This window comes from Canis lupus, chromosome 1 (genome assembly GCF_003254725.2).
Source record: "Canis lupus dingo isolate Sandy chromosome 1, ASM325472v2, whole genome shotgun sequence".
Classification (NCBI taxonomy): Eukaryota; Metazoa; Chordata; class Mammalia; order Carnivora; family Canidae; genus Canis; species Canis lupus.
In genome coordinates, this window is record NC_064243.1 from 59,226,620 (window position 1) to 59,239,915 (window position 13,296).

Genomic DNA, 13,296 nt, shown 5'->3' on the forward strand with positions numbered 1-13,296 from the left:
TGAGACAAGATTCCATCAAAATCCTAGAGGAGAACACAGGCAACACCCTTTTTGAACTCGGCCATAGTAACTTCTTGCAAGATACATCCACGAAGGCAAAAGAAACAAAAGCAAAAATGAACTATTGGGACTTCATCAAGATAAGAAGCTTTTGCACACCAAAGGATACAGTCAACAAAACTAAAAGACAACCTACAGAATGGGAGAAGATATTTGCAAATGACATATCAGATAAAGGGCTAGTTTCCAAGATCTATAAAGAACTTATTAAACTCAACAGCAAAGAAAAACAATCCAATCAGGAAATGGGCAAAAGACATGAAGTGAAATCTCACAGAGGAACACACAGACGTGGCCAACACGCACATGAGAAAATGCTCTGCATCACTTGCCATCAGGGAAATACAAATCAAAACCACGATGAGATACCACCTCACACCAGTGAGAATGGGGAAAATTCACAAGGCAGGAAACCACAAATGTTGGAGAGGATGTGGAGAAAAGGGAACCCTCTTACACTGTTGGTGGGAATGTGAACTGGTGCAGCCACTCTGGAAAACTGTGTGGAGGTCCCTCAAAGAGTTAAAAATAGACCTGCCCTACGACCCAGCAATTGCACTGTTGGGGATTTATCCCAAAGATACAGATGCAATGAAACGCCGGGACACCTGCACCCCGATGTTTCTAGCAGCAATGTCCACAATAGCCAAAGTGTGGAAGGAGCCTCGGTGTCCATCGAAAGATGAATGGATAAAGAAGCTGTGGTCTATGTATAAAATGGAATATTCCTCAGCCATTAGAAATGACAAATACCCACCATTTGCTTCAACGTGGATGGAACTGGAGGGTTTTATGCTGAGTGAAGTAAGTCAATCGGAGAAGGACAAACAGTGTATGTTCTCATTCATTTGGGGAATATAAATAATAGTCAAAGGGAATATAAGGGAAGGGAGAAGAAATGTGTGGGAAATATCAGAAAGGGAGACAGAACATGACGACTCCTAACTCTGGGAAACGAACTAGGGGTGGTGGAAGGGGAGGAGGGCGGGTGGTGGGAGTGAATGGGTCACGGGTACTGGGGGTTATTCTGTATGTTGGTAAATTGAACACCAATAAAAATAAATTAAAAAAAAAAAGCATAAACTCCTTTTAACAGATTAAATTGCGGTATTAAACAATGTAAACTAGTGTAACATATGTCCTAGAAACTTTTAGTTTCATATTTAAGTAATATGATCTACCTGTGAAGGTGAACAAAGTGCAAGTTCTTTAGGCCACAAAGATAGGCAAACAACCATCTTCTCTATGTGAATAGATTGGTTTTACTATGCAGACCCAGAAGAGCCCTCAAATAGCAGTCCAATCTATCACTAATTACTGTCAGAGAGAACAACTCAGTATCCTTTTAAAGTCAAAACCCAAATCATCACCCTTGGCAGGCTCTGATTAGCATTCAGATAGAAAATACTGAATAACTCTATTCAACAAGATAATTAACTTATCTGTACTCATGAGGATATAATGCTGCTCTAAAACAGACTAAGGCAAATGCTAAGGCAAAAGTCACTTCTTTCATGGTCTATGGCATAGAACTCTGGACCTTAGTCAAGTACTCATTCATGCATTTGAGAAGATACAAAATTGTTTTTTGAGGTCAATTTATTTACATCTTTCTAACAGGGAACCTTATAGCTTATTTTCCTGGAAAGTAGGATGACATTCTGTCTGGATAAAAGAACAATCTGGAAAAAAAAAAAAAAAAGAACAATCTGGGTCATTAAACTGTTGGTGGGAATATAAACTGGTGCAGCCACCATGGAAAACAGTATGGGTGTGCCTCAAAAAAACAAAATACCATATGAGCTAGTAATTCCACTTTTGGGTATTTACTTAAAGAAAAATGAAAACACTAATTCAAAAAGATATATGGTATGCATGCATACACACACACAAATACTACTCAGCAAGGAAAAAGGATAAAATCTTGCCATTTGTGACAATATGGATGGACCTAGAGGTTATTATACTAAGTAAAACAAGTCAGATGAATACCATAAATCTTTACAAATATCATATGATTTCATTTATATGTGGAATCTAAAAGACAAAACAAATGAAGAAAAACAAACATATTCATAAATACAGGTAACAGTCCGGTCATTGCTACAGGTGAGGAGGTGGGGATAATAGATGAAGATGATTAAGAAGTACAAACTTCCAGCTATAAAATAAAGTCACAGGAATGAAAAGTACAGAATAGGAAATATTCAATTAGTCAATAATATTGTAAGAACACTGTATGGTGACAGAGGGCGAGTATACTTAATGTCATCAGCATTACATAGTGAATAGAATTGTGAAATCACTATGTTGTACACTTGAAACTAATATAACATTATATGTCAACTGTATCTGATATCTTTTTTAATATTTTATTTATTATTCGAGAGAGAGAGAGAGAGAGAGAGAGGCAGAGACACAGGCAGAGGGAGAAGCAGGCTCCATGCAGGGAGCCTGATGTGGGACTTGATCCCGGGACTCCAGGATCACACCCTGGGCCAAAGGCAGGCGCTAAACCCCTGGGCCACCCAGGAATCCCCTTGTATCTGATTTCTAAAGCATACAGTATTCATTACAATCAAAAGTACAATCCAGGTGCTTGCTCAAGACCACCATTCTCAATGTGTTCCTAGGTAAGTGTCTGGAACAGGCTAATCATTCTCAAAGCTCGGCCTCTCATACAAAGGTCTCACTTGACTTTAATGAAGAAAATTGCTTTTTAATAGTAATTTTAACATAAATTTGGCTTTCACTGAGGTTTTATACAAGAAATTATCCTCTGGAGAAAATTTCTACATATTCTATAAAATTCATACTGAAGACAGTTTTCAACATTTCCCATGTGAGGATGTAGGGGATCAATACTTCTTTGAGGTGACAGTAAAGAATAGGAAGCTCAGAACTGAATTTAAAAATGCCCAGAGATGAAACTCTTGAGCATTTGTCCTTGCTTTAATGATTTTCCTGTACCAGGAGCTATCACAAATCCCTTCTGAAAGTAGGCTAGGTAAAAACAGGTAGATCAACTGCACTTGAACTCCAGATTATTTCTAACTATTTCAAATATGGCACAGTACAGTTACCTGTACACCCTGTCAGCCTGTCTTCTAGCTGAGTCTAGCACAGTCTATTGGGAAGTGGGGCAAGAGAGCGTAACTTCTCATTCATTTAATTAGAATTTATTGAATACCTATGGAAAAATGCACTTTAATGAGTGCTGTGATATTAAGAGTATATGCCTAACCTTGGAGGACTCCTTCTCTGGCTGCCTATATATTTCTCAATTCTTCGTATTTCCTCTGCAATAAAAACAGGGTCACTGAGTTGGGCAGCCCTTGTTCACTCACGGCTTTTACTTGCTGCATGATTTGGGGCAGGTTAATTAATCGCCTCTTCATCTATAAAAACAGGGAAAATACCACTTACTCTGTATCGTTGTCACAAACACTAAATGAGATAACCTATTGGAAAAAATCACCTAGCATAATACTTGGCATGTCTCAGCACTCTTTAGATGGTATTTTCCTCTTTCCGTCATTTCTTCCTAAGAAAACCTAGTTCTAGCTAAGTATTCTATTTTTCCTTCTAGACTATAAACTCCATGAGGGTAAGTAACTGATCCTTAAAGGGTATTTGGTGAATAGTACATGAATGAAGTAATGAATAATAATGAGCAATCAAGAATCTGTTTTACATTCTTTGTTTTAGGATTACTTTGAATTAAAACCGAAAACTCATCCATTGGAGTCTACCCTTAGAGGTCTGCCCAGACCCATGTGCCTCCACAGATACTTGAATGGAATACAAAGCTCCACCTAGGAGGCCCATGCTCCTACAAATTATCCCAGTGATTTATTTTAAGTCTGTTATTAAAGCCATTTGAACTTTGTGCTACCAAGTATGCAAATTGAATCAACTTGCTATGCCTTAATTAAATGAATTTTAATGACTGTATAAACCAATAAAAAACATTTACTTTATACCTTTAAGTGATACAAATTGAATATTTCACATACAAACAAATTTATCCTTGACTGAAAGATTGGTTTATACTCAGGAGCACCACAGGATAAACCAATGCTCAATATCAGTGTTTCTGTTTCCTTCTTCTTTTTTTCCCTTGTAATAAATTTGGATGCATTAACTTTTTTGCAATACCCTCACATTGTCAATTATAATGCTTTCTCAGGAAAAAGTGTGAATTTAAAAACAAGCAATAATTTATCTATGCTGGAATAACATTACATTTTATCCATAAAAATAAAACACATTTTCTCTCTTTGCTTAAGCTTTTCCAATTTCTTCACCCTTCAGATAAATGGGAAAAGTTTGTGTTTTCAGAAAGAAAAGTGTGTAATTGTTGATAGTCACCCGAATCTCTGGGTAACCTGAGTCATTAGAAAGCACATTCTCATATAAGACATTAAAACCAACTACAAAACTGTAAGCTGAAGAAGATTATAAAATAATGATTCAGAGAGTAAAACAGTATAAGTTCCCTGAATTTTATTTACTAATTTTAATGTAAGAAGTACTATCACTTGGCTGCTATTGATAAACTTTTTTTTTTTTATAAACTTTCTTTTAAAGGAAAATATGACAATGCCCAAAAAGAGAACTATAACAAACATTTGAAAACCTCTCACATTCGCAATAGTATAATCAACAGAAATTTGAGACCCATGGCTATGATTTTTAAAGTATATTTTGAAAGATACAGACCAAGATTATCAATAACAGTTCTAACATGGTACTTACTTTTCACAAGTCTGTCAATTAATAGGATAAAATCTTATTAAAAAACAAAAATACAATTAAAAAAAAAAACAACATTAAAGGTCAGTAGCTTAGCAATCACTTAACAATAGTCCAATTGCTTTATGTTACAAGTAAGGAAACAAAAAATTTGGCTCTTCTCCACAGTCTGATAACCTCTATTAGATTCCTTCCCTTTGCTTCCGCGCAGTCCCCACGGTCCATAGAACACATTCATGTCACCTGGTAGTGGTCTGAGGTCAGCCAACTGCTTTCTGTTATCTTGTCTGTTAGCTTGAGAGGCCTTTGTACTTAGTTCTTTTAAATAAATGATTCTTAGGTTTCTCAGACTACTGCCAGTCATGAAAGCAAAGAATTGTGGCATTATTTGGGAAGGTCTAGGGAAGCAATTCTTTAATTATCAGATACTATTCAGGTCTAGTAGCACTAACATCTACTTTCCTGTCTTCAATCATTCAATTTTAGATAAATGAGTTCAGTAAAGATGTAGGATACAAATTAATATACAGAAATCTGTTGTAATTCTATACATTAACAAAGCAGCAGCAGAAAGAGAAATTAAGAAAACAATCCCACTTACAACAGCACCAAAAATAATAAAATGCCTAGGAATAAACCTAACCAAGGAGGAGTACTCTGAAAACTAAAACAATGATGAAAGAAACTAAAGGTGACACAAACAAATGGAACAATATTCCATGCTCATGGATTAGAAGAGCCAATACTGCTAAAATATCCATACTACCCAAAACAATCTATAGATTTAATGCAATCTCTATCAAAATATCATTTTTCACAGAACTAGCACAAATAATCCTAAAATTTGTATGAAAACACAAAGGCCCCCAAATAGCCAAAGTAATCTTGAAAAACAACAAAGCTGGTGGCATCACAATTCCAGATTTCAAGATATACTACACAAAGCTGTAGTAATCAAAACAGTCTGGTACTAGCACAGAAACAGACATGTAGATCAATAGAACAGAATGGAGAATCCAGAAATAAACACACACTTGTTTGGGCAATTAATCTATGACAAGGCAAGAATATACAATGGGGAAAAAGACAGCCTCTTCAACACGTGGTGTTGGGAAAAGTGGACAGGCACATCCAAAAGAATCAAACTAGACCACGTTCTTGGACCATACACAAAAATAAACTTAAACTGGATTAAAGTCCTAAATGTGAGATCTGAAACCAAAAAATTCCTAGAAGAAAACACAGGGAGTAATTTCCTTGACATGGTAGAAACATTCCCTCAGGAGAAGGAAACAAAAGCAAAGTGAAAGGATTGGGACTATATAAAGTAAAAAGCTTTTGCACAGCAAAGGAACCATCAACAAAACAAAAAAGCAATCTACTGAATGGGAAAAGACATTTGCAATTGATATTTCTAATAAGGGGTTACCATCCAAAATATACAAAAAATTTTAGCATTTAAGACCAAAAAAGAAATCTGATTAAAAAATGGGCAGAGGACCTGAATAGACATTTTTCCAAAGAAAACATACAGCTGACCAACAGACACATGAAAAGATGTTCAACATCACTGATCATCAGGAAAATGCAAATTAAAATCATGTGGGATATCACCTTACACCTGTCAGAATGTCACAATACACAAGAAATAACAAGTGGTGGCAAAGATGTGGAGAATAGGGAACACTTGTGGGAATCCAAATTGATGCAGCTACAGTGGAAAATAGTAGGAAGCTTCCTCTAAAACTTAAAAAGAGAAATACCATTTGATCCAATAATTCCACTCCTGGGTATTTATCCAAAGAAAATGGTAACACTGATTTGAAAAGATACATGTACCCTTATGTTTATTGTAGCATGATTTACAATATCCAAGATATGGAAACAACCCAAGTGTCCATCAACAGATGAATGAAGATGTGAGATATATATTTGGAATATGACTCAGCCATGAAAAAATGAAATCTCGCCATTTGCAACAATATGGATGGACCTAGAGAGTAAAATGCTAAGTGAAATAAATTAGTCAGAGGAGGACAAACACCGTATGATCTCACTCATATATGGAAATTTTAGAAACAAAACAAAAAAGAAACTGAGAGGAAAAATCCCCCTAAACTAGATTCTTAAATACAGGGAACTAGTGTTAACACAAGGGTGTGTGTGTGTGTGTGTGTGTGTGTGTGTGTGAGAAATAGTAAAGGGGATTAAGAGTATTTTTATCTTGATGAGCACTGAATAATATATAGAATTGTTGAATCACTATGTTGTATACCCAAAACTAACTATGTTAATTGTACTTGAATTAGAGAAATAAACAAAGAAAAAAATACTGGGTAACAGTAGGAAAAAACAATACTTGATTTTGGAAGGATTCAGTTCCTATTCTCCGAACCTTTCTTGAGAGGGTTGCAGGAAGGGAACACACTATCCATTTTCTCTCCCATAGATAGCTCAAGACAAGCCCTATTTAAAGGTGGGTAGCTGAATTTATAAATAACAAGGTGGGGCAGTAATGCTAGTAAGAGACAACAAACCCTCAAAAAGAAACAGAATTTCCTTTTTCACTGCTTTAATTTTTCATATTCCATTAATAATATTAGAGCTACCACAAGTCATTCCAATCAAATAGCTGTAGAACCTTGAGCAAATCACCAGCTCCCTGGGTCTGTTTTCTCATTTTTAAAATGAAAGAGCTGAACACATTGATCTCCAAGGTCCCTTTATATTGGCATATGTCTTCTTTATATTCTCAATTCAATTATAAGGCAGATTAAACATAGACTTATCTAATTGTTCTTTAAGGCAGTGATCTTCAAAATGGGGCATATAAGGCAATTAATAAGAGGGTTGGGACAAAATATTTGAAGTTTTAATTTACATAGGTTTTTAATGCAGAGTTAGGAAAAAGATTTAGTCTTACTAATCTTTAACACTCTGCCATTGGTATCCTCACTGGGTCTGTGGGAGAATAAGAGCTCCACAAAGTGGAGATGTTGACAGGGAAACAATCTTTCTTTGCCCATTGTCAACACAGAGCATGTTGCTTGGGCCTGGTTATGGGGATTTACAGACAATTACTGCATGAATACCAGATGGACAAGAGGTTTGCTATGCTTTCTGCAGAACAATCTCAGATTAAAAATAATACCAATAATGCCAAATGAGTGAATGACTGAAAAAAGCTGGGCCAACACTCCTCTTAAAACAAATGTTTTGTCAACCTCATTATGTGAGGTAAAACAGTGACTATGGAATGAGATTAGCTCTGACATGATGGTGTCCTCCCAAATAAAAATTATCAAGAAGGACTGGAAGTGTCCATTCTCCTTAATTCTGAACTTTTTCCTTGGTGTATAATGGGTTTCGAAGTATTTGTTAAGAATGAGAGTATGCAAACAAGATTTTTTAAAGGACTTCAAATTCATATTGACAAAACTTTATTCAGATAAGGGCATACAACGAATAAAGCTGGAAACTGTACTTGTGCAAGAGGAGACAGAGCTGCTGTTGGATGTACGTTGAGAGTTTAGCCGAGCATCTCTATGGTATTGCTGCCTCAGCGTTCAGGCGGCCTGTGGGGGACCTCAAGCAATGCCAGCCTCTCATGCAAGCGCATGCCTTGGATAACAGCCCGCAGAGGCACAAGCAAATGCAAGTTCCTGATATGACTCCCCCAGTCGTCCTTGTGATCAACAGTCTCCCTCAGCTCCCAGGGCCGTCCCCTTGTGCACTCCTCAGAAAAGACCCCTTTTTTTGTTTGCGGAGCTTACCAAACCCTAGCTCTTTTTTGGTTTGCATTGACCAAATTGGCTTTAGCCTAGACCCCAAAGGACTATACCCACTCTAATAAAGGCATGTGCCCCAGGTCCTGTCTATCTGTCCTCTGCCTTGACCTCCCCGTTGTGGCCCCTAGAGGCCTGCTGTGCACCTCCTCAGGACCTGTGAGTAATAAACTTCTCTGTTTTAATTTCTCTTGTGGTCTTTGTTGAACTGCAGAGCTCACTCATCTGGCACCCTGTGCTCTGATTAACAAAAGTTAATTTAACAAAATCAAAACAATGTGCCAGGGCCTTTGAGATGGTGATGTGCGCCAAGGACAATGTTTACCACCTGGACTGCTTTGCATGTCAGCTTTGTAATCAAAGATTTTGTGTTGGAGACAAATTTTTTCCCAAAGAATAACATGATCCTCTGCCAGACGGACTACGAAGGTTTAATGAAAGAAGGTTATGCACCCCAGGTCCGCTGATGTATCAACATCACCCCATTAAGAATACAAAGCAGTACATTCTTTTATCTTTTTTGCTCCACATGTATGTAAGATTTGACACAGGAACCGACTGAATAGCGTAGATATAGGAAAGCAGGATGGTTATATGGAATAAAAGGCAGACTGCATCTATATGTAGTGAAATTGCCCCAGTGCCAAACACAAGCACGGAGCCACACAGATCTGTGTTGGCCTCACTGAGGCTCTGACACGCAACTAGCTGTGATCTGGATGAGTCTCTAAAGTTCTAATTTCTAAACTGTACAGGTATGAAAATAATGCCTATCTCACAGGATGGTTGTGGGACTTGAACATGAATGTTTGGCATATGTAGGTCTCCATAAATTTTCATTTCCTTTTCTTTACATTTTATTTGCCAAAAAACAAAGACATGTACTTGTGTAGTAACGGAGGACAAGAATATAGTATGGTACTATTTAAAATTGCATTGTTTCCGCTAGGTCATATAACACCATAATTTGCCCCCCAACAGAATTTGTCCATGTTAAACTGAGATTTAAGAACTGAATTGACAACTTTTGTTTAACTCACCACATTAAAATCTAGATTTTCTTCAACCCATGATTTTGCCTCTTCAAATTCATCTTTCATTTCCATTATAAAAAGAGTATCCAGGGCATCTACTATTGTTGCTCCTTTAATACTACCTGAAAATATCAGAAAAATAACTATTAAAATATTTGACAGATACATACAAGCAAATTGACCAAACCTGGAGAGGGAGAGGGAGAGGATAATACTGAATTTATTAATAAAAGGTAATACTGAACATAATCTAAAATTCCTATCACGAAAGAAAATTTTAAAGCTGCAGTAAAACCCAACTAATCATTATCACAGGGTATGGATTGATACACTAATCTTTAAAGTTTCTTCTGAGTTGTAGAAAATAATCTCTTAGAATTTCATTTGTGACTGCATTCTCTAGCAAGAAAAAAGTAGATCTGAAACAGAGGAGCAACACACATATTAATTTTGACGTAATCACGTATAAGTACACCTGTGCAAAACTTTTAAATATAATTAAATCTAAAATTATGATAGCTCTAATAAGTGATTATTCAAAAATGGAATTTCACCCCCTCTTTGAAGGCCTGATCCTAACCTCCCCTCCCACCCACCCAGCCCATCTCGACTCGATGATTCATTTCCTCTGAACTCCCTTGACATGAAGGCTTTACGTTGGTCTTGCACTCATCACTTTCTGCCTTCCATTTATAATTATTTGTGTACATCTCTTTTAGTCTATAAACTTCCTCAGAATGGAGAAGTCATGTCTTTTTTTTTTTTAATTGGAGTTCAATTTGCCAACATATAGCACAACACCCAGTGCTCATCCCAAGTGCCCCCTCAGTGCCCATCACCCAGTCACCCCAACCCCCCGCCCACCTCCCCTTCCACTACCCCTCGTTCATTTCCCAGAGTTAGGTCTCTCATGTTTTGTCACCCTCACTGATATTTTCACTCATTGAGAAGTCCTGTCTTCTTCATCTGCACATTCCATATTAAGAGACTTACTAGGTTTCAATGCTTCATAATAATTTAAAATCAATCATCACTGTATTAACAGAGAACCAAATAATCTCTTTGATAAACATTATGACAAATTTACACAAAACTGATTTATCAATGATGTGAGCAACTTTCATAGGGATAAAAACAAAAACAGAACTAGATGTTAAAAGTCATAGTAAATAATGAAAAAAATAAAGTCCTCTGAGTCATCATGAAGTTTCTGAATTTGTGTTCAATTCCTGCAATTCATCATCCCTGCTGATAACTGTGTCGTGAAAGCACTACTTTATAAATACACCTGAAATCGCTTCTACTGTCACTACTCCAAGTTTGTTGGACTCTCTTCATCTCTAAACTGTTTCACTGTAATAGGCCAACCAGCCTTTCTGCCCCTCTTCCAGCTCTCCCTCACTGCTCTCACAATTCCCTTCTCCCTACCTGAGTTCCTGCTTCATATGAATATCTGAACTTCAGATGAATATCTCCTGAACCCTCTAATGATTTGACAACTATTTACACACAACTCTTCTGTAGGAGGCCAGGAACTCTGCAAAGACTTGTACTGCGGTGATTAAACCAGTGCTAGAAGGAGAGCCCACCACACGGAAGATCCTGAATAAATGGAGAGAAGCATAGTGTGGTGATTAGGACCACGGACTCTGACCTTAACCACACCTGGGTCTGGCCCCAGCATGGCTAGTTAGTACGTGGCTAATACGTGGTAAGCTGTTCTGAGCTGCCTTTTTCTCATCTATAAAGTGCCTATGATAATGAGGTTAAGTGAGATGTCGGAAAAATGGCACTTGGCGTGTCATGAGTGTCAGCTGACACTGTTGCTTGTTGTATGATTTGATATTATTTAACACCTTCAGTTACAGTATAAAAAGTCACATTTTCTATGGGGAATTAAGAAGTGTCAGAATAAGACTCTACTCCCTTCATCCTGGGACTTATGGGCAAAATTGTGTAGGTTAAAGAAGAATCCAGTGCAATGAGAAGGGCACTGGGTACCTCTGTGACCCAAGGAATCCAACTTTTCTGTTACCTAGCTTCCTCACCTCCACAATGAGAATGTTATTAACATCCACAGTACCAATCACTAAGGGCTGCTGGGAGGACCAAATGCAATAAAGCATGCCAAAGTAGACAAATGAAAGTTTAAATAACTGACGTAATCTATTTGCACTTTCTCTTCCATGGCACAAACAGGAGAAACCCAGAGCTACTGTTGGGAGTCACCAAGATACAGTGAAGATCACCATGGCAGGCTGCCTTGGCCAGCTTATCAATAAAGACACAACTTTTACCTGATAGGAAGCAGTTAATGCAGTGGACCAAATGCTCCTCTGCTGGGTATCACCCCAGGAGCTAAAAATCATGATGCTGAACCTATGTCCATTAAATGAGAATCTTTGGAAGTGTGCCTCAGGCATCACTTTTTCAAGGTAGGTAAGTGATTCTAACATACAGTGCTCAGTCTGAAGGACATACTATGCACAGTCCTCGCAGATAACTTCCATCAGGTATGCAAGTTTCCTACATGGACTGGAGGGGCACTCAAACGTCACCTCTCACAGGTTCTGTCAACTGGAGAAAAATTATTGTCACTAAGAAACCAAAGCACATTCTACTCACCAAACAAACTGCTAGAATGGCCTTCTTTTGATATAGGTTTCAGTTCATTTAATCCCCAGGCATAACGCTTATAATTATTCCAAGCATGTTTCATCATCTGAGAAAAGAAGTGAAAACAGGATTATAATTTGAATTTAAGAGGTTTTTGCTACAAAACAGATCATATATTGAAGACCTAAAAGTTAAAGCCTTAAAATTCACTGCTTAGTTAAAAGGATGATTATTTAAAAGGGTGACAATGATATGAATAAACTGGCACACACGTGTGCCCGCACACACACGTTGCCCCTTTATATTTACAAATGGAGATTTCTTGTTTAAAAGAGCACATACTATTTTCAAGTCAGTTCCCAGTAACAGATATTTAGCTTATTCTAAAAAGGATGAACCATTCTTACATTTATCTATTTCAATCTCATGAAAGATTTATCTGCAGAGTCTATATTTAAGGTACTGGTTTTTTCACAAGGTTCTTTGTATTTTGTCAACCTCATAATATACAAATATTCAGGGTTATCACTTTAAACACTTTGATGTATTTTGACCAAGTCTACGTGGAGAAGCGTAGAGGACTTAAGTAAAACTCTATGATTATATCTAAATTTGGGGAAACTTCAGCTTGTTTTAATATAATCAATCCTGAATTATATACATGTGTATATATGTGAAGCTGATCCCGTATACTTCCATTCTAGGCTCCTTGTACCAGGAAGGTTTTTAAAGGCCAAACTTCTCTGCCATTAATTGTATAAATTATTTTCAATTATTTTCAATTAATTTTAACAAAATTTATATATAATGAAAACCAAATTAATTTCTCTTGGCTTACAGATAAAGTTCTGACTTATTGTGCTAAAACATTAACTCTAGTAGAAAGTGAACGATTTTTAAGGGGAGAAACTGTTCTAAGAGCCTGTCAAAATAGTTGTATAATCACTGTATAACAGTTGTTGAATTTTTTTTTAGGACTCAAGGAATATAATTATTTTTGTATCCCTTTTTTAAAGAGGGCAGGAGACTCTTCACATGTCTCATTC

At 37.0% G+C, this 13,296-nt stretch overlaps 1 protein-coding gene across 1 annotated transcript in view; it reads right to left on the reverse strand.

Moving 5' to 3' along the window:
- Positions 1–13,296, reverse strand: part of MAN1A1 (mannosidase alpha class 1A member 1) — a 166,638-nt gene that overhangs the window by 114,526 nt on the left and 38,816 nt on the right. The window contains exons 2-3 of the mRNA XM_035705084.2: positions 12,260–12,356; positions 9,641–9,756 (exon numbers count right to left, since the gene is read on the reverse strand). Coding sequence (XP_035560977.1) covers positions 9,641–9,756; positions 12,260–12,356 — 213 coding nt within the window. The remainder of the gene's footprint in view (positions 1–9,640; positions 9,757–12,259; positions 12,357–13,296) is intronic.